At 44.8% G+C, this 24,322-nt stretch overlaps 1 protein-coding gene across 2 annotated transcripts in view; it reads right to left on the bottom strand.

The window, feature by feature from the left end:
• Positions 1-17,090, bottom strand: part of CCDC124 (coiled-coil domain containing 124) — a 62,990-nt gene extending 45,900 nt beyond the window's left edge. The window contains exons 1-3 of one of the 2 annotated variants that reach the window (XM_086946803.1): positions 16,688-17,090; positions 14,798-14,898; positions 12,572-12,749 (exon numbers count right to left, since the gene is read on the bottom strand). In XM_086946803.1, the coding sequence (XP_086802929.1) occupies positions 12,572-12,730 (159 nt within the window). In that variant the 5' untranslated portion in view covers positions 12,731-12,749; positions 14,798-14,898; positions 16,688-17,090. The remainder of the gene's footprint in view (positions 1-12,571; positions 12,750-14,797; positions 14,899-16,687) is intronic. The other variant, XM_086946804.1, reaches the window with a different exon arrangement.
• Between the last annotated feature and the right edge of the window lie 7,232 nt (positions 17,091-24,322).

Genomic DNA, 24,322 nt, shown 5'->3' with positions numbered 1-24,322 from the left:
GCCCGGCCGCCATCTTCGGAGGAAAAACAAAAAAAAACCTCTGAAGAAAAAAAAAAATAAACAACCGCCCACCGCCGCATGCCGTTGTAAAAGGGGCGGAGAGGGAAAAAAATCAGCGGAACGCCCACGAATCTGCTCGGATAATTACGGACAGATCTCTCTTCCAATTGCTAGCCTCCATTTATGGAGCTAGCCAATGGAAGAGAGAGGCCGGTGAAAGCCCCGTACTGATCAACAAAGGATTTCGCCTGCGCGAACTCTGCTGCGCAGTGGACGCCAAGCGAAACCTAAACATATCCGCTAGATCATAAAATAGGCAACAAAACATTCCAGACACTGGCCTGTCATGACTAGCACTTCTTGCACTGCCAGATTGCCCTAAACCAGTCCAAACCTGAACCAATCCTTTGTTCTCTAAGCAGATTAGTCACCACCAGCTCACCTTCTCTCATTACGCAATCCCTCCGTGGCTGACTAGGGGGCATGGGCGCTATTATATAATTTATACCAGGGTCATTGGAATTATGTGGCAGGGGAGCATCACTATATGTAGCTGGGTTGACTACATTTTACAGTAAGAAAGGCCAAATTATGCGACATATTGCAGTACATTGTTTTTATAGTATTACTTCATTATTTTGACATTTTAACATCTAGTAATACTGTTTAGGCAAAGATTTCACCTTGTTAGGGCCAGTTTTACAACCAAATACAGAAGTAAATAGATGAAAGATGGCCAGTTAACCTTTGGGAATGGCCTTCGACTGTACATGAACACGTCACCACAGTTTTGGAAACTTTTGTTCAGTTTGAGCTAGAATAGATTTTTTTTTTGGTAAAATCTTCAGATTATGTAGCAAATGATGGATTATGTGTCAAATGTGGCAAATCCATAGTTATGTGAAAACAGCTGTGGTGGCAGAATCGTGTAATTCCAGTGGACCTCTTTATGTCCCAGGCTCCTGTGATGTTCTAATGCAACGTCATGTGACATATGTGGTAGTCCAAAAACCAGTCAAGAGGTACCAAAAGCACTCTGACTGAAGGTCCTTAACTTTCTTATTCCAGGTACTAACTGCACTACACATGGCCCCTCTCATGCCAACTATCTAGTGATTTCACTCATGAATCAGGGTTCAGGGTGAAGCAGTGAGCGTGCCTATTTGTGAAGGCAAATAAAGATCAGCTGCAAAACAACCACTGAAATTTATTGCAGAAAAAGGCTCTGCCTGTATTCGTCCACGAGCCACATAGATCTCACGCAAGCCTTTGTCAAGGGAATTCGGCCGAGAACCAAGACCCGGGCAGAGGCACTCTTGAGAGACTTAACTGTGGAGAACGGCCCTCCCTATATGGAGACACTTTTCCGTACGAACATGTCGGAAACATTCATCTGGCTGGCAAACATGTACGCACGCTTCCTTCTCAGCTCGCCGATAAAATCTCAGGGATCCCGCGGCAAACGTACTGTAAAACCTAGTCCACAGGACAACAGCTGTGCCTAAAAAAAACTCGAGGTCAGTGAATGATTAGGCCTGCAAAATGCACGAGCAAACCTTCGCCCAAAGGAATTAATATTTCAAATGTGGGTACTGGTTCTGGGAGACCTACCGCTTTTGATATCTGTGTTTAGATGCCTGTTTCGAACACCAAACTTCCTTTTTCTGTGCTGTAAAAAAACACAGCCTTCAGATGAGTCATAAGGCGTACAGTTGTTACTCTGCCCTTCTTGTCTGAAGTGGCAAGATAGCTCAACGGACAAATGCAACGCCGTGCCAGGGGTACTAAGCGCTATAAACGTGACCGCTTTCAGACATGTATGGCACATTTGTGCTACTGCTAGCTGCGCACGCATGGCTGTGCCTATTAGGCTTACACACGGGAAACTTGGCTGCGAAGCACAGCAAATATCGCCAACCGCCCCACAGTATATAATCAGTTTAGTATGTGTCTATTCTGGGTACTCGCTTCATCCTTCAAACTGACGGCGGCAGGAATGTTAGGACAGATAATGCCATGTAGCTGATTCAGGCTTATTTGGGAACGTATTAACCCGTGGTAAGACAGTTAAGACAGCAGCAATGCGAGTTAATGCGCCTGCAGTAAAGATCAGAATATAACCATAAGGTGCTACAAACCCCCTTCAATGTCCCGATGTTGAAGAAATAAATACCGCTTAATGGAGTAACTGTAAACTATTGCATGTGACACCAAGAGTTCCACACAAATATCAATGAGCTCATTAAAACTGTTGTAAACCGCACCTCGGATTACCTCCTCCGACCTCCTTCCCCAGGGCATTTCACCAGCCCATACCTCGGCATCTGCACGCGAGAATTGGATTGCTTGCTTGTCCTGCACCCGATTTCTTATCTAAAGTTTATTTTCGTGCACGCGAGGAGAGAGGATGGTGACTGCAATAGGCGCAGGTGACATGTCACTGACTCGACCCCGGCCCCTCTGACCTGTCAAAAGCAGCATCTGGTCTGAATAGCCCCATTACAGCCTCAAGAGTCGTCCGGCGGCTGGCGTTCACCCACCTGCAGTCGCGTGGCGTGCGGCTCGTTCTTGTCCAGCTGGTGCAGGTTGCCAATAAAGGGCCAGGGCGGCGGCCCGGGGGGCAGGTCGGGATCCCTCTTCTTCCAGGAGGCCAGAAACAGGAAGAGCGTCAGGGCCACCAGGGCGCCCGCCACCAACAGGGAGAGCATGGTCGCAGCGCAGCCTACTTCGTCGCCTACAGCCTCCCTGACTGAGCTTGAGCACATACGGCACCTGTGAGCGAGGACTGCAGTCTCCCTCCCCCCCTTCGCCCCGGCAGCAGCACGTACACACGTGGCTAGGCAACCGACTATCTCTGCGGGCCATGATGCTATCTCAGCCATGCGGCCTGCTGTCTGATGGAACTTAATGGCTTTTCCCTTGATGGCGCGCGGCAGCACTTTTGCGGAGAGGGGGAGCGACCTCCGCCGCAGCGGGAGAGCGCGCGAGGGGCCGCGCGCCCTGAATTCAGATGAGGCTGCGCGCTCCACACTGGCCTTGAAACGAAGGGCGCCTCGACCGCTGCCAAATGCAGCAACATGCGGGAAAGAACCAGAGCGAGGTTCTGGGAAAGGGAGATGCGGACGTTCGTGGGAGAATGGATGTTTTAGGAGGGAGAAGTTATAGATGCTGAAATAAAACACTGTTGGCAAAAAAAAAACCAAGTCTGGAACAGAGCAACATGTCGTTTCGGGATTCGGGGGCGTGTTTGCGTGTTCTCCCCTTCCCATTGGCTGGAAGGTAAAATTCCAGCCAATGGGAAGAGGAGAGGGCGTGACTTAAAAAAAAAAAAGACAGTTTCAATAGTGTATGCAATGTAGCTCCAGCCTTCATTGCTAGTAGCCGACCCGTCAGAAGAGCCCCATTTGCCTTCCGCTGTCCTGATCTATTCAGGCACAGCAAGTTTCACGCGCTGACCTTAAAGTCATCGATCAGCTATCGATTAATGAGCGACTAACCGGACTTCAACTACCCTCGCTCTTATGCTTGGGTATTACTCACTGTTTCCCATCGACAACCCTGTCCTGATGACGATCCCGACTAAAGGGGGTCGAAACGCCGTCGACTATACAGCTTGAATTATACGACGCATTTCACGTTCTGTGCTCCTATATGAATAATTTTGTTTTAAGTGACTACAACTTGCTGCTTTGGAGCCATGATTTGATGTATTAATTGGGCTAATGCGTCGATTACGCTGTTTATTTTAAACACTTGCACCTTCACGTTCGTCAATTGTATATAGCACCTTGCACCAAGTGTCACGTGGTTGTCACATGATCCACTCTGTACAGTGCTGTCTCTAACTGTATTGATATGTGAAAGACCATTCCTTTCTTTTGTTCCTTGGTGAATTATACTGCCTTTAATCAACTGACTCCTTGGTTTTCCTCTCTTGTAATGCACATTGCATACACTATTGAAACTGTCTTGACATAAATCCTGTTGGGAATTGTTTTTTTCTTACACGTTATACCCATCCTAACGAGGTCTATGGGTTTTCTCCTGTTTTTTATATAATTAAAAAAAAAAAAGACACGGAAACGCCCCCGAATCGCGTTTTCACGGGGAAAGCGTGATTGACAGCCAATCTCTTCCAATGGCTAGCCTCCATTTATGGAGCTAGCCAATGGAAGAAGGGGCGGATTCAAGTCCCCCATACTGTAAACAAATGTTTTTGCCTGGGCGGAGCACTGCTTCGCAGTGCTATGGCCAGGTCGAAACCTAAAACCTTGGGTGGAGGACATGACATATTGTTGATTTGCCCCCCCCCCGCAGTCCCTTGTTAAAGAGACTCAAAATGGTTAAATAAAACACTCTATTAACGGCTTATATCACATGAAAACTGTACGAGGGAGAATAAGCTTTATATCACTTTATTTCCAGCACTTTTAATCTTTCTGTCCCCTCACCACAATATTTTTGCTATCACACCCGAGCATTTCAAATTATTTTGGGCCTATCTAGTAAATGCTGATGAGCAATGGCATATATGCTACTTATTTTTATCTGGTAACCTTACTCTGGGCAATGTGTCTCCAGCCAGTCCATCCCCAGCTATCAGTAGCTGGAAAAATACTTCAGAGTAGCTCCTAGCCTTGGGTTCATTTTTAACTAAGAACTGCAATTACTGTTGAATTTTCCTTTTTAAGTTAAGGCAAGGCCATGTTTATGTTTATTTTACATTATTATCAGACTGCAGATAGCAAAGCCGGATTACGAACAGTGCTCCACTCAGATTTATGAACCATGTGGGTCACAGAGGTTCAGAATTGAAGCACTGAGGTATTTAACTCTTAAATAAAAGTCCCTCTCAACTCAGTACTGGAGCAGGAGAACAAAATTATATTTGTGAAGGCTTTTAAATGAGAGAAAATTACAATGAAGAATTAACTTCTTAATTAAGATAACTCTTCATTTTAATTTTCCCCCTTTTAACAAAGTGTCACGTTTACAAACAGCAGGCATCTCGCTCCCAGTGCCTGGTAGCAACAGTGCCATCTTAATAACTAAAAAATACAGTCCTTTTCTTTTAAAGTGAAGAAAAATGTTTCTATGAAACATTACCTTAATATTTTTCTCTACTTTAAATTAAGCAAATTAAGTCCCAATGTTTTATGAAGCATGTTTCTTAACTTTAAATTCCTCACATTTAAACATATTACTATTTTCGGGTTATAAAAATGGCACCATGTCTACAGGCCACTGGGAGTAATAAGCCTACTGTTCGTAGAGACACTTTGACTTGAATAGAAATTAAAATGATTAGTTTTATGAAATGCATATAAAAATGAAGTTCTCTTGAATTCAATTTCCTCCCATTTCAAAGTGTCGCATTTACACACGGCACGCATCTTGCTCCCAGCGGCTGGTAGACACTTTGCCATATTTATAACTGAAAAATACAGCACTTTTTTTTTTAATGGGAAAAGTTTCGACTGCAGAAAAATGTTTCATCAAGTGCAGAGAAATATTTATTTTTATCAATATTTTTGCCCAACATTTTTCTGCATGTTGTTTGTATTTAAAAAAAATGTTTGCATGTTTGTGTTGTACATGTAACTGTGTCAAATATGGCAAAAGGTATGTCCTGAGCCACAAGTACATATGACACAGGCTTCCAGTCACCCATCAACATATTTCTCATTAATTCACACACATGTTCATGCATCCTCACAGACCATGTGCTCACTGACGCACATAGCAACCCTATCATAGTGCCAGAAGTGACAGTATTTTGTTCAAACCATAGTATCGGGCTCTATGGACATTAGGTTTAAAGTCAATCTGAAGCTGGGTGAGGGAATGTCTGGTAACAATGTGCAAGTAACTTGGCCCGCAGTAGCTCACTGCAATTTTCACTGATCTAAGGTAGCTCTCATTACAGAAAAGGTTGGAGACCCCTGCTCGAGAGAAAGACTCCTTGATTAGTCAACGCAAATCCCTCGAATGACCATCCTACCATAAATGCGTTCAATGCTTGCATTTTACAGGAGTGTACTTTCGTTTGAATGTACTCCACCACGCAGATTCCCTTTCTTATCTCCTGTACATGGTTACGCTTACTGTTGCCACCCCTTTCACTGGTGCTTAATTTTAAATTTCCCTTTGGTTTTATTATTTCCGCAGACACTTGCTGATTTGATTGCAGCATTGAAGTTCTACTGTCTGTTTCACGTACTTTACAGTGTGCCTAGATATGTAAATTTGATACTGTGTGTTTTCTTGCTTGCATTATTGCAAACAGAAGGAAATAGAAAGTGATGTATTTTGCCCAGAATGTAAGAGGGCATTTCACATAAACATTGTAGCCTTACAGAGTAAAATATATATGCAGAATATTAAAAAGCCTTTGCATCTTTATACGTGCCCCTGTTGATCCCAGCAAGCTACTGCCACGCAATGCTCACGCCATCCTGTAGCACATTTCCAGGAGGCCCAATTTTTAATGTGCGGTGGCTTTTTGTGTGGGCACAATCTGCCATTTTGGCCTTTTATTTTACACACAATTCCCACCACGATACATTCTACAGCGTTTTGAAGCAACAGGCTAGTTACGTAAATAGCCAACATGGCTATGAAGTGTTTTATTTTCCTTTCTATTGGACTCAAAAATAGTACTTTCACATAACCTTGACGTCCATCCTTCAAAGGGAACCCAGGGAAACAGTAATTCCCAGCAGTCACCGAGAGACGAAATACAGCCTCCAAGACCTCTTACCTGCTCTGATCATTGGCAATAAGGACACATGCTTCTCATCAGTCTCACAACAGGACATTTTCCAATTGTCTAACTCTGGTGACTTCAGAGACTTTTCTGGTTGCAAAATGCACACATTTTTTGTAAGTCACAAAGCCTCGCATTCAAATATCTCATGGTAGGTCATCCTTAATGTGGAAAATACCTATCTGCCCATTGTATGTGGTGGCACCCTTTACGGCGGCAGATTAGCCCAGCACCATGTGACTCTGGGCAATAGCTTGCTTAATCTTCCCAACGGCCCCCAGCGCCTAGAGACCCTTAAGGGTGATTGTGAGCTTTACAAATGTGGATTATTATTATTATGATGATGTAATTAACAGCAAGGGACATCTGATAGTGAACAGTGGGAGACGTGCCAGGCATGATATTTCGGAAACACAAATTGACACTAATTAAGAGTTATGAGAATTCTAGGAAAGAAACCGGTGCTACTCGAGTGGGTTCTGGACGCATGAGTGCGTCAAGCATCCATACTAGGCAGATAACAGTGAGCCTCCTACATCAAAAATGAAAATGTTCAGATAACATTCTGATACAAAGTAGCGTTCTGCCAAAATCGTAACAACAAAATACAATTCTTTGGTGTGGCCTCCACTAGTCTATAAATATCGGAGGCCCAGGACACGTCTATGACAATTTGATGTCGAGGGGCAAACTAGCTGTGATACAAGGAGGATAGGAGGATGTAAACACAATCTAGAAAGCATACATAAGAGCCAGACAACCGGGAGAGAATTCAACATTTTACGGTTTCATTCATAACACCACCACCTACACCTTAAGTACGGTGACTGCTGCAGAGTGTTCATGTGTGGTACAAATTTCTTGCACATACTCACACCATCCCACCAACACAAGTGCAGCAACCTAGCCGCAGGACGTACAAACCATTTACATAAACCCACACTGCAGCTCCACTACCTCCAACTGAGGCACAGTATCCTTGCCCAAGGATGAAGATAGGTGACATAAACTTCTTACATATACCCATTACATAGCCCCAACCTCCCATTGGGCAGACACTGGTCACAAATCCATTGTTCATTCTCAAGGACACACTACAGCACAGTTCACAGCATGGGCGTCCGCAGGGGGGGGGCAAGGAGGGGCGCTTGCCCCCCCCCCCCCCCCCCGGAGAGACCCTCCTTGCCCTGTGGACGCCCATGAAAACCGTGACTTCAAAACGGGGTTCTCACTCTCTTTCCTCTCCTTTCTTTTATTTGCTTCCCTGTGAAATGGATCCAAAAAAGAAAGACGCTTTTTCTGGAAATGTAGTATTTTTCTGACATTTTAATTCCAAAGTGCAGCATTGAGAATAAAAGGCTAAAAATATGAAAAATAACTAAATAAAGTAAGACAGAGTGGTAGCAAACTGGCCAAACTGATTTTATTCACACTGAAACACATCAGCGCCACTTTTACAGAGTTTGCCAGTGAAGCGCTATTTTGTTTTCTTGTCTTTGTTTTTCCTGGACTTGGAACTAGTGCACCAATCCTGGAGGTACCAAAATGTGTGTATTTGAAAACAAAATGTGTGCTGCGGCTCTGTGTCCAGGGATGTGGTCTTTTTACCATACTGCTTACGTTTTGTAAGGATATAAGCAACGGCCATTGAAATGGGTCCATTCAGGGCCCTGTAGTCGTGTCCTTAACTTTTCAGGCAAAAGCACTCACTGATTTCTGAATAGTGAGTGTAAAAGCATTAAGGTAACCATGTTGTTCCTGCTTACATTTCCCATGGTTTGCTAAATTTTGCATTCCCTATAAGTGTTTGTTTCTTCCAGGATGTTGTTCCTTTTTTTTTGTAGGCCGCATATTGCTCTTGTCTAGTGCGTAATTTAAAACGCGCATCCAGGTGTTTATAGCGTGCAACAATTGGGTTGTAGTTGAAAACAATGGGAGTTTTTCTCAGTGGGGCAGTACGATTTTCAGTGGGGGAGAGGGTGTGGCACTATGGTCAGAGCTGCTGAATTTGGAACTGGGAACCAGTTCAGCCTTAACAACCAGCCCACCAGACCACTCTCCTGCAAGAGCACAATCACATGCTAGACCTTAGAAGGCTTTGCAACACCTTAGAAGTCCTGGTGTCTTCGCACCAGCAGGTGGACCCTAGCATGACAAGTGTAGGTTAACATTCAAGGCTTGTCCACCACTATCCATACTGAAGTTCACCTCCAGTCTTGAGGGCAGGCCTATGAAGCAGCACACCCTAGAACAACAGCCACTGAGGTCACAGGACCCTTGAGAAGGGCCAGCTCTAGGACGGTGCAACCAGTGTGACTGCACCGGGTGCTGACTTTAGGGGAAGGCATCATGTTTGCAAGTATATTATGGTTTTTAAAACGCTTGCTGCCTCCTTCCTGGCTTCCAGCAATTTTCGGCAATAATAAAAATGTCATGATGATTCTGGTGATTAATGTTCTTCCTAGAGAGAGATAAGAATTTTGTCTAGTGGACGTTTTGACTCATGGAAAGGTAGCTCAGATGGTTAATGTACCGGCTGCAAAGAACATCCGTCATGCGGATCACAAAGTGCACATAATGTAAATAGGTCAGTGGGTTACTGCTTTTGTCAGAGATCCTTTTGTTACTTGCAGTTTATAAGTTAAAATCCTAACTTAGAACAGTGAGCAATTAACTGTCATCTAAGAGCTGCATACAAACTGCAAGGTATAAATTCGAGCATTATGTCCCCCCCGTCCCCCAGTATTTGATTATCCTAATGTCCCAAAAAGTTTTCTTTTGCACAGAAATCAATTCTGATTATTAAGGAGAACCCCCAACCATGGTATTACATTTTAAATTCCGGGTATTGTGTTTCTCCAGACCAATCACTATAAAACTTGTGGGCCACTAGTATGGTTGTCATGTGACTCCTACACCTTGTAGTCCTTAGTCTAATTTAACATTTTCTATACAGTGATTTACACACATATTGATTGTCTCTGTGTAATGTGTGTGATGTAAAGTGCTCTGACACCCTACAGTTGTATGAGTGGCGCTGTAAATCAAATTAAATGCACCTGAGAGAGAGTGGTTATGGAGACTTGGGGGGCACAGTTAAAGGGTGGTAGTGAGGGAATCGATTGCAGAGATGGTCATTGGGGGGCACTAACAAACATTAATGCACAGGACACCACCAGTGCTATGGCTGGCCCTGCCCTTGAGGCCAGCCTGCCTCACCCAAAGGTACCTCCATTGGCCTTGTTTCAGCAGCAGTAGCTTCAAATCACCAGGGATTGGCAATGCAGGATTGCACACACCAAACTAAGTTCGCAAACTTCACAGTCTCCCTGCTTTATTCACATGCACTTTTAACATGTGCTGCCTGCTGTGGGGCCACTGGAATTAATTATGTATCAAAGGATGACAACATTATGCCGTAGTGTTGACTAAATTATGCATTAAAAAAGTGGCTGCAGCGTAATGCAGAATATTTTCAGATATTTTATTATTTTGATGTGTGTACACATGCTAACAGGCTCTGGAAAGATTTTGCCTTATTAGTACCAGTGTAACATACAAATGCAGCAGTGAGAAAGGTGACCAGTCAACCTTTACAATAGGCCATCCACTCCGCAGCAACACAAGTCAAATGTTATATTAACTTTTGATATGTTTGAGCTACAAACAATTTATTAGTTTAAATGGTCAGATCATGCAGAAGATCTTGCATTATGAGGCAAATATGGCAGAGCCATAATTTTAGAGAAAACATTTGCAAACTAGGATATTTTGCCATTCATGTTTGAACTGCTGTTGTTGAATAAGGGTGAAATGCTGATGACAGAAACTCCATGGCTCGGAGACAAAGTGCTTGTGTTTCCACATTTTATCATATTTGGTACATTCTGTGATTTGAAGCATATCCCACTTAGTGAATATATTTTAATGTCAATAACTCATTATAACCTTAAATAATCATGTGTATCCATTGGTTGGTTAAAATGGGCAGTGAAATGCCAAACAAATACTAAAAATTGGGATGTCTGTGCTTTCTAGCCACACCTCTGGCTCCACCCATAGATCCAATCCTTGGGTTATTCTCGCCCTCCGATTCTCCGCCCACTGTTCCCCAACTTTTTTCCCCCCACTTCGACCACTGAGTAAGACTCAGCATCCCTGGACCTGTGATGTGGCGCAGCTGCGGGCGCCGCATGTGCCACACATTTACGGTGCCGGGCTTCCACATAAGGGAGCTGGCCATTATTGTAACACTAAACGTGCGCACGATGTCAGTTTGACATGGACTACATGTAGAGGGACTCTAAGTTTCTTTTAAAAAATATAGCTAACATTTGGACCTATAAATGTTATTTTGTATAAATTAATTGAATGTGTGTAAAATTTTGCAATGCCCGGGGAATTCTAGTAAAGGGAGCACCCACTGTCAAATCACTAGCGTGTGTGATTGCTGCATTATTTATTACTATATTTGACGTTGTGCTTTAACTTTGGATAAAAGTTATCCTGAATTCTAGCACCAAGAAGCCAATATTGGTAAATATGTGTGCTACAAATAATCCCTAACATACACTGTGCATACAGTATATTTAATCTGCTGCTTTAATCATAGGGTGTTTTAAAGTATTCTGATAAAAATCAAATTGTGCTGAAGACAGCCTTGATTGGTGTTGGATCGAGGACCCGGAAGTCTGCACACCTAGCAGACAGAGATAAAGCACCTTGTCAGAAAGTTTAGCGTTTTCCCTACAGGTGGTGTTTGTTGGCCCGTGGCAGGGTCAGTCACATGTCCTGGATTCCTGGCATTTAATTGAATCTATCCTAGTTTTGCGCCCCAGTGTTTCGTGTGCCCCACCTGGTACACATCATGTCGGAGGATGGTGATGACGTTAACATTTTGCCCCCCCCCCCCCCCTGGAAAAATTTCTGCGGACGCCCATGGTTCACAGCCCTTTTAGCTGCAACTGACAGTAAAGTAACTTGAAAAGCAATAACACCTACAGCCGTTCAGACTCGACAGCAGAGAACGAATTTTCGACTGAAGTGGCCTTAACAGCCCACAAGGAAACTCAAAAGTTTTAAGAGAAAGGTAGATGTATTTTTCCTGCAGACTACCAAGTTCTCTCCTAGCCAGAGATTGTGAGAGGGGGTTTCACAATCTAAAACGAAGAAGGCAAAAGCAATTGCCTCTCTTGGTAAATGAGGATCAAAATGGGTGATATGCATTCCGAGGCTGTTAAATTGGTACCACTGAGATGGGTGATAATTAACACCAATTATTTCCACCCAATGACCAGAAAAGCAGCAGAAGTGTAATGTAATTGTATTACTGATCATTAGTACAATTGAGGTACTTTGTATGCCTACACTGCTCTGGGCAACAGGCCTAGGAAGGCAATACACACCACCGAGGACACTTGCCTTCCCAACGCATCCTCTAAGGCGTTTAGATGCATAACGCTTTTAAAGGATAACCTGGCACATTCTTCCCAAAGCGGACTACCCTCATGAACCTTCACAAAAAGGCTGCATTCATGCCTGCACCAATAAACTACACCTAGGTCTGAGCACTAGCCACTCACACCCATAGTATATCCATTCACACTTACCAGAGTCGATCACCCACAAGCATCTCCCCACGAATGTGGTCCATCAACAACTCCAAAAGCAAGAGGACCACTCCTAAGTGGAAAAACTGATACTTTCAACCAACAGCCCCACTGTGCCCACTCCAGAGTACAAAGACAAGGGGCCTGATATGAATCAGCCCACAAACTGGTCCCTCACCTCTTTAAACCCGCTTACCTTTCTTTGCTCTTTTCTCAAGACATGTTTGTCATCATCCTTCCAGAGAGCATCCTCCTGCTCCTGCTGCCGCTTAGCATCCGCTGCTGCTTTAGCATCTGCCTTGCGTGCCCGGGCAGCGGCGGACTTGGTGTTCTCGCCCTGGAACTTCTTGGGCATGCCTCAGGGTGGGCTGCAACTGTGAAGAGGAACGAGTAAGAACAGCGCAGCGCGTTACAAATACTGTTAACACTACAGTGCAGACGCTTTGTTTACGTCCGATAACATTTCATTTTAGAAACATCGTTGAAGTACCTCAATACACCCCACTTTGCTCTTCCAACTCAGGCTGTAGAGGGCTTGCATTGGACATAGCTTTTGAGGTGGAGCAACAACACTGCAAATGTACAATATGTTAAATTAAATTAATTTCTAGAGCGCACATATACCTGGAGTTGTTTTGGCGCTTATGTCAGTCTGAAACCTCAAACCTGGTGCTTACTGGTTTGTGAAAAGGGAAGTTTTGAGACCTTTCCTGAAAGGGAGTAGAGAATTAATGGTTTTGATGTGAAGTGGCAAGGTGTTCCAGGATTTGGAAGCACAACTTACAACCCCTCGCCCCTCCCCCGCCCTCCAAGGCACGTTTAAATCTTGCAACCCCGTCATTTTTGGCTGTGGAAGAGCATAGTATTCTCAATGGCATATACCAGTTGAATTTCTAATTCAAGTAGGCAGGTCCTATTCCATGAAGAGCCTTAAAAGTAATGCAGAGGGCCTTGAATGCGATTCTCTGTCTAACAGGCAGCCAATGCAACTGTTTTAGTGCCACTGATGCAGATTGAAACTTGGAAATTCTCAACAATAATCATGCTGCAGTATTCTGCAGGATCTGCAAATTATTTATGTTGCTGTTGCATATTAATATGAAGAGCATTACAGTGGTCCATTTTCGTAAGGACCATAGATGTGACTACTGTTTTTGAAGCTTGGAAGGAATGCAGGGCAAGACTTTTTTTAAAGGTCCTAAAAATGTAAAAAGAGCTTGAAGTACCCGCATTTACTTGGGCCCATAAGCTGGTCATCTACTAGAACTCCCAGGCTGCGTACTTTTCAATCTGGGGTTGGGATAGTACCCAGCTGCTGAAGCCACAAGGAAGGAGACCAAAAGTAGATTTGGTTACCGTAAAGAATTGCCTCTGCTTTCTCAGAGTTCAGTTGTTGCCAATTTTTTGCTATCCAGTCGCTGACGGGCAGCATACAGTCATAAAACCTTGAGCAAGTGTTCTGCTCAGCTTTAGTCATAGAACCCACAATCCATGTATCATCGGCGTAGAAGGTAAGCGAATACTGCATGAATAAAGTAAAGAACTAATACTACCAGGTTTGTAGTGGAACCTTTTGTATTGAGATCCTTGTATAAGAAATTCTACACCTCTAACCAGCACTTGCCATTCTCTGGACACATGGGTTGTAGTCACAAACATCCAACGGCGAAGAGCATGCATCCTCAGCGACACGATAGGCCTTTTATCTGGGGCATAACAATATTGTGCTCAGTCACAATCCAAAAGGTGGATTATAGGGAAGGGATCTGTAGTTACGTTTCTCCAAAATAGAAATAAAAACATTTATAATAATAATAATAATAATAATAAGGATTTCATCAGAAAAGTATGGCTTGGAGGACGTGAATAACAATGAGTAAACCAGCCAAGCATTCTCCTTTCATTGTGGTGAGAAAAGCGAAGGCCTGAGTCATGTAGCTTAAGGAGAGAAGATTGAAAAGATACCCTTCTCTTAAAAGGGAAAAACTAAAAGCACAGGGCAGCTCCTTGAGACTCCAGGAAACAACATTTCAGATGCTCAGGAGTACCACTATGTAAATGCCAATTAGATTTCCAGCAACAACAAAAAATGTAATACAGACATTTTGAAAATCTGGCTTGGGTATCATCTTCACACACTTATCTTAGATACCACTACAGTGGAGTTTCTACGACAAGGCAAAGCACATTTTAATGAAATGTAATGAAATATAAGGTGGATTTGTAGAGCGCGGCTCGTCACCCACGAGGGTATCCACGCGCTGAGCAGGGGAGGGTAAGGCTGGGTCTAAATGCAGGCAATCTCGATGGTCCTGCAAGAAGACTAATTGAATAGCCAGGTCTTCAGCTTCTTGTAGAATTAAAGATATATACCTGAAAGTTGATGCACTCATGACAGACAGGGACAGGCAGAAAGACTTACCTTAGGACGAAATTTGGATCCCTTCGTGTACGGTTCTGTAATCTGGAAGGTGGGTTTGAATATGGCTTCTGCTGTGGTAGTCTGCACAGAACATATCCTACCTAGGATTATAAATGCACACCTCTTAAATCATCATCAGGCACCTTCAAATATACTATGGATCACTGCTCCCAATATAGAAAGACGAGATAACAGTCACACACTGCATTTTAAGTAGGGCCAGGCTATAGAAATATTATAAATATACACATATTTAAATATGATCATACCATTCAGGCTTCGTCGTTCAGAGTGGGGTTTAGAAATGTGGAAATATAAACATACATGCTAAGAGTTGGTAACATCCAAGAGAGAGATTTAGAATACAGATAAAAATTACAGGGAGTTTGCTTGCATTAGAGTTGAAGCAATCTTGAGACAAAACTAAGATTACATACGTTCTGTGTTGAAAAATCAGGAGTTTCCTGCCTGAATATCATTTTTGTCTTGAAAAATCATAAGTCCCCCAAATGAATTTGGAGCTTTGATATGTACTTACAAACGCAAGCACAACAAAATCCGACATGGGTCCCTTTAGAATATTGGCACATGGTGCCTAATACAACATTATTCTTTTCAGGGACTTTCAAATCCTCTACTGATCAAAGCAAGGGACCCTTCTTTCCCATTCCAGTTGCTATTTTCGGATGAATCAATGGAGTAACGTATTACCCAAAGGCTAGAGTAAAACAACATCTAACTTGGACATAGCGTGAAAAAGTTGAAAGGAGACGTATGTGGTTTTACGTCCTGCATTCAACAAACACCTAAGGATCCTGAATGTTGAACAACGGCCTTGACTATCAATATCAACAGCACTCATTTTTACACCTCAAGAGGGAAAGAATGAGGTGCCAATGCAGAGGCTGGACTCTGTGTGTAGTGTAGCCAGCACAATGGCTTAACCTTTGCTAATCAACGATTTTAGGTACATTAGTTGATCTGGCTAAACTGAACTGCTCAAATACTACCAACTGCAAAATGCGGTCATTGGGTAAATGAAGCCCAGGACTGCAAATGAAGCGTCCTAGAGAGATGGAGTTAGTAAGCCAAGCTGTAAGGATTCACAGATGTTTGCTATACATGCTCATCGTACCAAGATAATGTACGATAAGAACTTAGTGTCCCCACTAAAAACGTATAGCATCAGTGTGCAAAGAGTGAGACTGCGTTCAGTATTGTCATTACTCACAGAACCACTCTCCAGATGCAGGAGGCTGCATTCATCCCAGAGACACCCCAACTGCCTCAAGAGCCAGGGGCGTAGCTACCACTGGTGCTGCAGGTGCATAGGCGCGTGGGCCCGGAGCCCACTGAACCCTGATACTTGCTGTATATTACTACCCCAACCACAGTCAAAGTGGCCATTTTCCTTGCTTGGACCAGGTCCCATTGCATTCTTGCTACGCTAATGCCAACAGCTTGAATGTGACACACAGCAAATCAGGTATATTAAATCAAGTACTATTACACTGGAGGAGGGCAACGCCTATTACATACAGTGAGAAGAATCAGCAGCAGTACAGTAAAAGTTTGTTGCAGCGCATTACAATGAGGTGTCGTTTGTGCACCGCAGGCCCGCCATCCTGTGCAGTCTCTCTTTCCTTAAACCACTGGAACACAGAAACTGAATGCAGCTGAGCCAGGACTACATCTCCCACAATGCACCGTCTTGTCAATTTAAGGCTTAAATAAGTAAATGGCCACTATGACATTCCGCTTCCCCTAATAATCTTGGGCTATCATTAACGACGATAGAAATCTGATGGGTACAGGGGTCCAGCCGACCCCAGGCTCTGTAGAGGGGGGCCTGGCCCTGGCGAGCCTGGCAGCCCCGCACGCCCCACTCACCGACGCCCGGCGGGTGACCGGGCCCCAGGAGATCCTGCAGGGCCCGGGGCGCACGTTCAGCCCCTCACACCGGGGGGCGCTATACCTCCTAGACACCAGTGCAGAGGCGCTGTGGTGATGGGAAAGAAAGACCAGGAAGTGACGTTAGGCGGTATGTACAGCCCGGGTGGCTGCCGGTTACGGATGCCGCCGGAAGTATTTCTGTCAGACTCATGCCACCTGAGAACAGAGGTTAGAATCCGGCGGCGGGGCTGCTCACGGGGGTCTCCCGTGCCACGCGGCCCCCCTCGGTCTCTGAGAGGGCCGGGGATAGCCTGCGGGACGCTCACTGCGGGGGCGGGAGACGCACCGTGGAAACGCACTGACAAGCACGTGCGCCCTCCGGAACACAACACGAACCAATGAACAGAAGCTCTACCAACCAATCGGAAACTACTATGGCGAGGGCCTGCCTCCAATCACAAAGCTCGACAGCCAGTGACATCCATTGGTCACCCAATCGTAGAGTAAGTTTTATTTTCAGCCTGTGCTGTGTTTCTCGGTGCAGTAGGAGCCGGTGGCGGGCGAGATCTACTTCCGGGAAGGATGGCGGATGAAGGCAGTAGAGTGCCGGGCGAGCTGGGCTTGAGTAGCAAGCAGAAAAAGGAGCGGGAGAATGCGGCCCTGCAGAGCAGTCTGCGAGAGAGTGGGACGAGAGCCCCGTGTGACGGAGACAAGCCCCGGGGCGGGGGAGAGAGCGCCCAGGAGGAGGAGCAGGGGTCTCCTCGAAGCGGAGAGCAGGCTCCCTCCGAGGAGGAGCAGGAACGTGGGATGGAACTGGACGAGAACCCCCCGAGCCTGCCCGCAGGGGACCAGGAACTCACCCTGACTGACCACCTCAACAAGAGGCTGCTGCTCTCCTTCCAGGAGAAACTCAACCAGGCCGGCGACGGGCTCTTGCAGAGGGTGCAGCAGAGTCAGGCTGGGGAGGAGGACAACCAAACCCAGGAGGAGTGGTGACAGGGGCACCAGGGCAGATCACCAGCCGAGGCAGTGGTGGTGGTGGTGGTATGCTCATGGCAAAAAGTACCCGGGCTAGTGGTGCGAGGCACCAGAAGAACACAGTTGGATCATGCTTGCTTTGCTGGATGCATGCGAGGAATAAACATTGAGGAGGGGTGTAAAGACATCTCCGAGTCCATGAGATGTGGCAGAGTCATACTGCGGGCCTCGTGGCTGAGAAAGGACCAACTTGAGGTTTACAATGAGCTGGTTGGCCAAGAGCACAAGCAAAGCAAGTGAAAAGTTTCGAGTAAACAAGTAATGGTTGTAAACGGGTTTGGTGACAAATCAGTGAAGTGCTAATGAACAATGGACAGGAGTGGCATAGAAATAGTGAGCTGTTGCCCTATTGCTTGGAAGGGCAGGAGTACGATTCAAATGGATCTTCTGAAAGCTGGCAGGGAAGAATTGGTGAACAAAGTACAAATAGGCACGCGGGCAGGCGTTTGTCCAAATGAATTAGGCGCAAAATCGACATATTACCTGCGTAGTATGGTGTTCAGGACATGTTTGCATCTACCACCAACAACTTTGTATGCGGTACAAGATACGTAAGAAGATCGCCTAGGATACTGCACTACAACGTTTTTGGAACTCTGAAACACCCCAAGCAATTTCTGCAACGCATGACTACTGATGCCAGCATCATTGGCATGCATGTTTTGTATGAAAGGTGGTAAACTGTTAGGAATAAGTGTGGCTTTATCTGGTAACTGGTCACTTGAACCATCCTCAAAGGAACGGGAAATTGGGAGTGAGGTGTGCTACTGTACAAGTAGGCTATAGACGGTCACATGAACCAGTACATCATTCTGCAACTGGAAGTTCATGAATAAGTGGCCTGTCTGTAATACACGCAGTTGATACACTGATACTAGTCATGGATGTTGTGCAATACTCACTGAGCCAATCTGAAGGTGCGTCTTACCGAAGAATGCAAATCACTGTAAAATAGGTGCTTCTGTCCTCGGTGGTATTGAAAGGGTCATCAATTGAACAAAGGTTACCTTTCAATGTGGACTGGTACTGAAGATCTGACTTAACAAAAACTGTGCCTCTGGACCAATAGGTGGAGCAATGCAACACATCTGCCTCCTTAAGCCACAGTTCACTAAGCATGTGTTTTTAATGGAGGTTTATGTTCAGTTACCCAACATCAACATGATTGAAAATTACGAGAACCTTTACGAAGGAACTTTAGCAGTTGTTTGGTGCTGGTTTGTCCGCAGCCTGGTAGAGATCCATGGCATAAAGCTGTGCATGTTTGAGCAATGCACGCATTCCTAAATACTGAGTATTATAGCAAATTCATCGCCTTTGGAAAACAAGTATTTCTATCAACTCGTGACGTCTAAAAGGTGACCAGCAACCTCGAAGTCTGGAGTAGGGACAGTGTGACCGAAGACATCTGCCACCATCAGAAATATTGCACAAAAAGTTATCATTGTTACAGGACGTGCAACTAGACTGCTCAAGTAAAACATGGTCCGCAGGGTCCATCGTTAAAACTGAATATTTGACTGCATAACTGAAAAGATGAAACCTAAGCTGTTGTAGAATCTACAGGGTTTAAAATGAGCCTAACAAATGGGAGCTGCAACGTCCTAATCCTAGACCTAGTGCTGTTAAGTTTTCTTGCACCTTTTTGTACTCAATACATTCCTTTGGTTGAGAAACGAATATTGTAACACATCTGAAGTAACTGCATGCAATAATATTACCTCAGGGTAGTAGTTTGTGAAACCATAATCCATAGCTACAATACACTGGAGCGGCCACATGTGCTTGTGTGGAGTAACATGGAGCATTGTATGCATGCCTCAAAGAACGGTGTTGGTAATGTTGTTGACGTGTTGATTGCAGGGAAGTAGGACAAGCCACCGTCCAGGAAGCAACACTTGTGTACAAATAGCCGTCACCACCTGCTTGAAATCTGAAATCCAAAGGTTTATATAGGATTGTACACATTTCTTGTTTTGCAAAGTTCTAAACTTGTTATGCTTTTTATACATATTTTCCTCACATTGGTTTTATTTCCTACGCTTCAGATGTGCGCAGTAATTTAGCCATGTTGCTAGAACCTTGAAGTTGGTTTTGTATTTATGCCCTTCTTCATACTTCGATTATCTGTCTTAATAAAGGCTTCATAGGACCCTGGTTTTGGAATGGTTTTTAATATTGATGGGTTTCCTTGGAAAGTGAGGAGTTTTAATTTTCATGCATTGTTTGATAACCAGGGTGATGGTATTTTATTAAACTACTCCATCACCTTGGGCACTCTGCAAAATCTGTATTATGATATGCACATTATCTATACTATGAGCTATTTGTTATGACATCACTGTTTATATGTAGGAAGAAAATTAAATTGCTGCTTAATTGTGATCAAGTATTACAGTTGTTTAAGAAGTCCCAGTGCATATTTCTGGAGCCAGCCCATTGTATTAAGTTCTGCTTCCTTAGCAGAGCTGGATCTACCTCTTGAACATGTAAAAATGTCCAATGCGTTTCACGTGAGAACTTTTTAAGACAGGTAGTTTGTTTACTGATGATAACATGCTCTGTTTATGTTATGTATTGTTAGAATTCAGTGCAGGACTTTAAAACAACCACCCAATCGATTTTTGACATACTTTAACCTGCCTAAATCATTTGTTTACCACAATACTTGAACTACCTTTTTTTTTTTTCTTTCTATTTCCTTCCGATATATAGAGTTCATGTTTTGATAACACATGTATTGGGGATATCTCTTGCTGTATAGGGAGTATGACAACAAATATTGAAAGAGACAGGTCACCATTATGAGCAATCTAGTACCTTTCCTCTATTTGTAAAATAAAAATATAACCTATATTTCAAATCCTCTTGGTGTCGAGTCAGCATGCACTTTTGCTTTGTCTTCGTGTATTGTTCAGAGGTACCAGACCATTAATAATTTAACGGCGTAGGTGTGTTTTAATTAAATATCAGTATTTTTTTACATGGATCTATCCGCTAAGAGAATAGTGAAGTAGTGTGGTAAACAGACCCCTTCCGTTAATTGGAATAACACCGTCTTTTGCCAGCAGGCATATGAATGCTACCCACTTGATCGAATTCAACTAGTTTGAACTGACTGAGCTTTTATCATTCTTAAGAATGTTAGAGCGCAAGAGAACGTTTTAACATTTAAGCTCTTCCGATATTTTACACCCACGTCTGGCTGCACTCAACTAAATTGTCTGCATTACCGGGCTACACCCTCTAAGTGTTCCTCTTGTCTCAAAAATAAAACCCTGCCATTCTATTAAATCTAAATGGTATTAAGAATCTTTGAGAGCTGGGACGGGAAATCTGTGAGATGTCTGCCATCGACACACTTCTCAGTATGTGAATGGGCTGTGAAAAATGAAGAGTCCAAATGGTTCTGCAGTCATCTAACCCAGGTTAAAGTGAAGGGAATGCTCCACTATTGCTACTGCAGGCAGGACAAGCCCCCCCCCCTTTTATTTTGTTTCGCTCTTCCATTGTCCATCTTTTCAAAAAAGGAAATTATCGCTTTTAATCTGATAAGACATCTAGCAGCACATTACTCCACTGAATTTCCCAGGCGTCCGATTTGATCTGAAAGATTTTTCTTAGAGCAATACCCCTGCATGCTGGTAGGTGGCATCAGTTGGCTTCGAGTGATGTCATATGCGCTGGATATGACCTCTGCATTACCTATATAGGCACCAAATCGGCGCGCTGATGTCTGTTCTTTGCTCCGCCCCAGTCAAGCGCTGATCCGTGAAGAGAGCTACCCTCTGTCATTTTTTGACAGGGTTTTAAAAAAAATGTTGTCACCCCCTTTTGGTGTGTAGGTATGCCCAGAAAAACTTCAGAGTTCAAGTCGTGCAGCGCCTGTCCCGACATCATGTTGGTGACGGACCCTCATTTGGTATTTCTCTGGTGTCTGGAGTTTGATCGCGACTATAATTCATGCTCCAACTGCCAGGCCATGGCTCCAAAGGCTTTTTGAGGGACCAGTCCTTAAAGCTGGTGGTTGCCCAGCAGGCAAGACCGTATTGCTCGACTCCTTGGAGGTCACAGTCCCAGTTGAGAGGAATGTTTCGGCACTGCTCTTCGTCCCACTTGAAATTGTCAGGACATTCAGTTAAGGGGCACACAAAAAGTCGAATCATGCTTTGACTTGTCCCTGTCCTTTGGTCGACGTGACAGAGCAGCCTTGGCGTCCAAGGCCTTGTTCTACAGAACCTGTGCCGGGATCTGTTCTGTGGCTGATTTTTAGGAGAGACTGAGCGACCCGTATTATTTTTTGTGAATTTCCCGAGGCCTTGTGCCTCATTTTTGGGCAGGCTGACTCCCTCTGGTGTGCTTCGGCCCCGGTGCCAATATCCCACTTTGTATCTGGAGCGGCACTGCTTGTTCCATTGCGACATTCCCATGTGCAGGCCCTGCCCCTGATGCGCCCAAGACTCCCAGCCACAATCTGATGGAATTCGGTGAGGCTAGTGGACCTCATACCTCTCCAGATAATGGCATGCTTTCTCCCCCTGCTGTGGCTACGGAGAACAGAGCGTCTTATGCTTAGGTGGTGCATAGGGCGACAGGTCCTTGGCCTTCAGCTTTGATCAAGAGTAACATTATACGGAGGTGCAACAGCCCAAAGTTTCCCTTTTGTTACTCCTACTCCCTTTTTAATGAGATTCCACAGACGTCCTTCTAAAGAACTGGTTGAAGCCCAGCACAGGGGGTTCTATCAATAGAACAGTCTCCTGCTCCGGGCGATCCCAATTTCCTCGGAGAGTTTGGTAGTTCAGGCCTCTATGTCGGAGGGCGCATTCCCTTACGCTTCCTTGGTTGGGGATCCAAGAGGCTGGATAGTTGGGACAAGAACAGTTTTTTTTTTTTCCACCAGCCTTGCATTGTGGTTGGTGAACGTCACATGCTTATTGGGCCATTATTCCCACACTGGGAGCTGGTTGCGCAAATGCTGCCACAGGTCCTGGAGGAGGCCTGGACCGCCTTTTCCCAAGCAGTGTCATATAGGAGAGATGCAGAAAAGTTTGTCCATACAATGTGGACTAGACTCAACCAACTCGCTGGACAGAGTGATTTCATCGACAGTGGCTGTCAGACGCCAAGCCTGGCTGAGAACATCTTGCTTCTCAGGGAATGTCCAGGCCACACCCATGCCCTTTGATGGCACCCGTCTCTTCAGAGACAAGTCAAACAGCGCTGGGCCACTTTAAGGACTCCAGGGCTACCGCCAAGTCCTTGGACCTTTGAGTGACCCCCACATCCCCATTCTACTTGTTGCCCCTTTTGTGGCTGCAGAAGGTGATTTCAGCTGTCCCAGCCATACACCAGCCACTGAGCCATGCAAGTTCAGTAGCATCTGCACGGTCCTTCTAACACAATGGCGGTCAGGTCTGTCCTGCCTCTTCCAGCAGCTTCAGCCTCCTAGTCATCCTTCCATACCATGGGTGGTGAGTTGGCAGGATCAGCCATCACCTTTCCTCCACCATGATACTGACGATGAAACCCACAGTAACCCACCTGATTACTCTTGGGATGATTATAATGTCCCAGATGTGCCTGAGCCACATGTATATCTCTCTACACCATCCCCTCCAGATGACAGCATAGGGTTTGCACAACTAATAAATAGAGCCGCAAAATACCATGGGGTTCAACTCCACTCAAACCCTCTGAAGGGAGATTTTGTTTTCGAGACCTCCGCCTCAAAAAACAACAAATACTCTCCCTATGCTAAAATGGAAGATTAAACATGCCTCTGTTTTTTTTTTAACTCTTTTTATTAACAAATAAAATACAAAACAAAAGAGCATCAGATGAATACAATTTTCTGATCGTGTTGGTCCGTGTGACACATACAGAATCACTTACAACTATTCACATGTATTTGGATCATGGGGATTCCTGCGCCTCCAATTCCACTCGTGGCTCAGGTGATTCACAAATCTCTCCTCGGTGACTGTTCCACGCCCCCCAAACCTTCCCCCATTTCTTCGGGCATCCCCTGGCAACATAGACAGACCTTTCCCTAAACATACACCTGTCTAAGTCTTCGGCCCATCTGGAAATTTGAGGCGGTTGTGACTCGCCCCCCAAAGCTGTGCAATATTTCGTTTGGCCACCAAATATGCGAGAGTAGCCCACTGCCTCTGGTACACATTCAGATCTGTGGGCTCCCACACATTCAGCAGACACCTCTGGGTGCATGTCCACCCCGAGCACCTCTTTCATCTCCTCATTCATTTTTATCTAGAATGCCTGAATTGACCCACAATGCCAAAGAATATGCATGAACGTACCAGGCTCTCCACATTCCCGTCTACACTCCCGCTTGCCCCATTTGCACCAAGCGGGGTCCTGTCAGATATGATCTGTGCAAGATCTCGAGTTGCACCAGTCTAAGCCTCATCTGAATTGCCACTACTTTCGGGGAGGAAAACGCCTCTGTCAAATCTTCGTCTAAGTCTAGCCCATCAGCAGTCCACTGCACTCTAACACGATCCAACGGGTCTTTCATATTGTTGAATAATTTTCTATATATTAAGGAGATGGAGTACTCGATGGGCACCA

This window comes from Lissotriton vulgaris, chromosome 12 (genome assembly GCF_964263255.1).
Source record: "Lissotriton vulgaris chromosome 12, aLisVul1.2, whole genome shotgun sequence".
In the NCBI taxonomy this organism is placed as follows: Eukaryota; Metazoa; Chordata; class Amphibia; order Caudata; family Salamandridae; genus Lissotriton; species Lissotriton vulgaris.
Note: the sequence above shows the minus strand (reverse complement) of the source record. Positions and strands in the feature narration are given on the sequence as shown.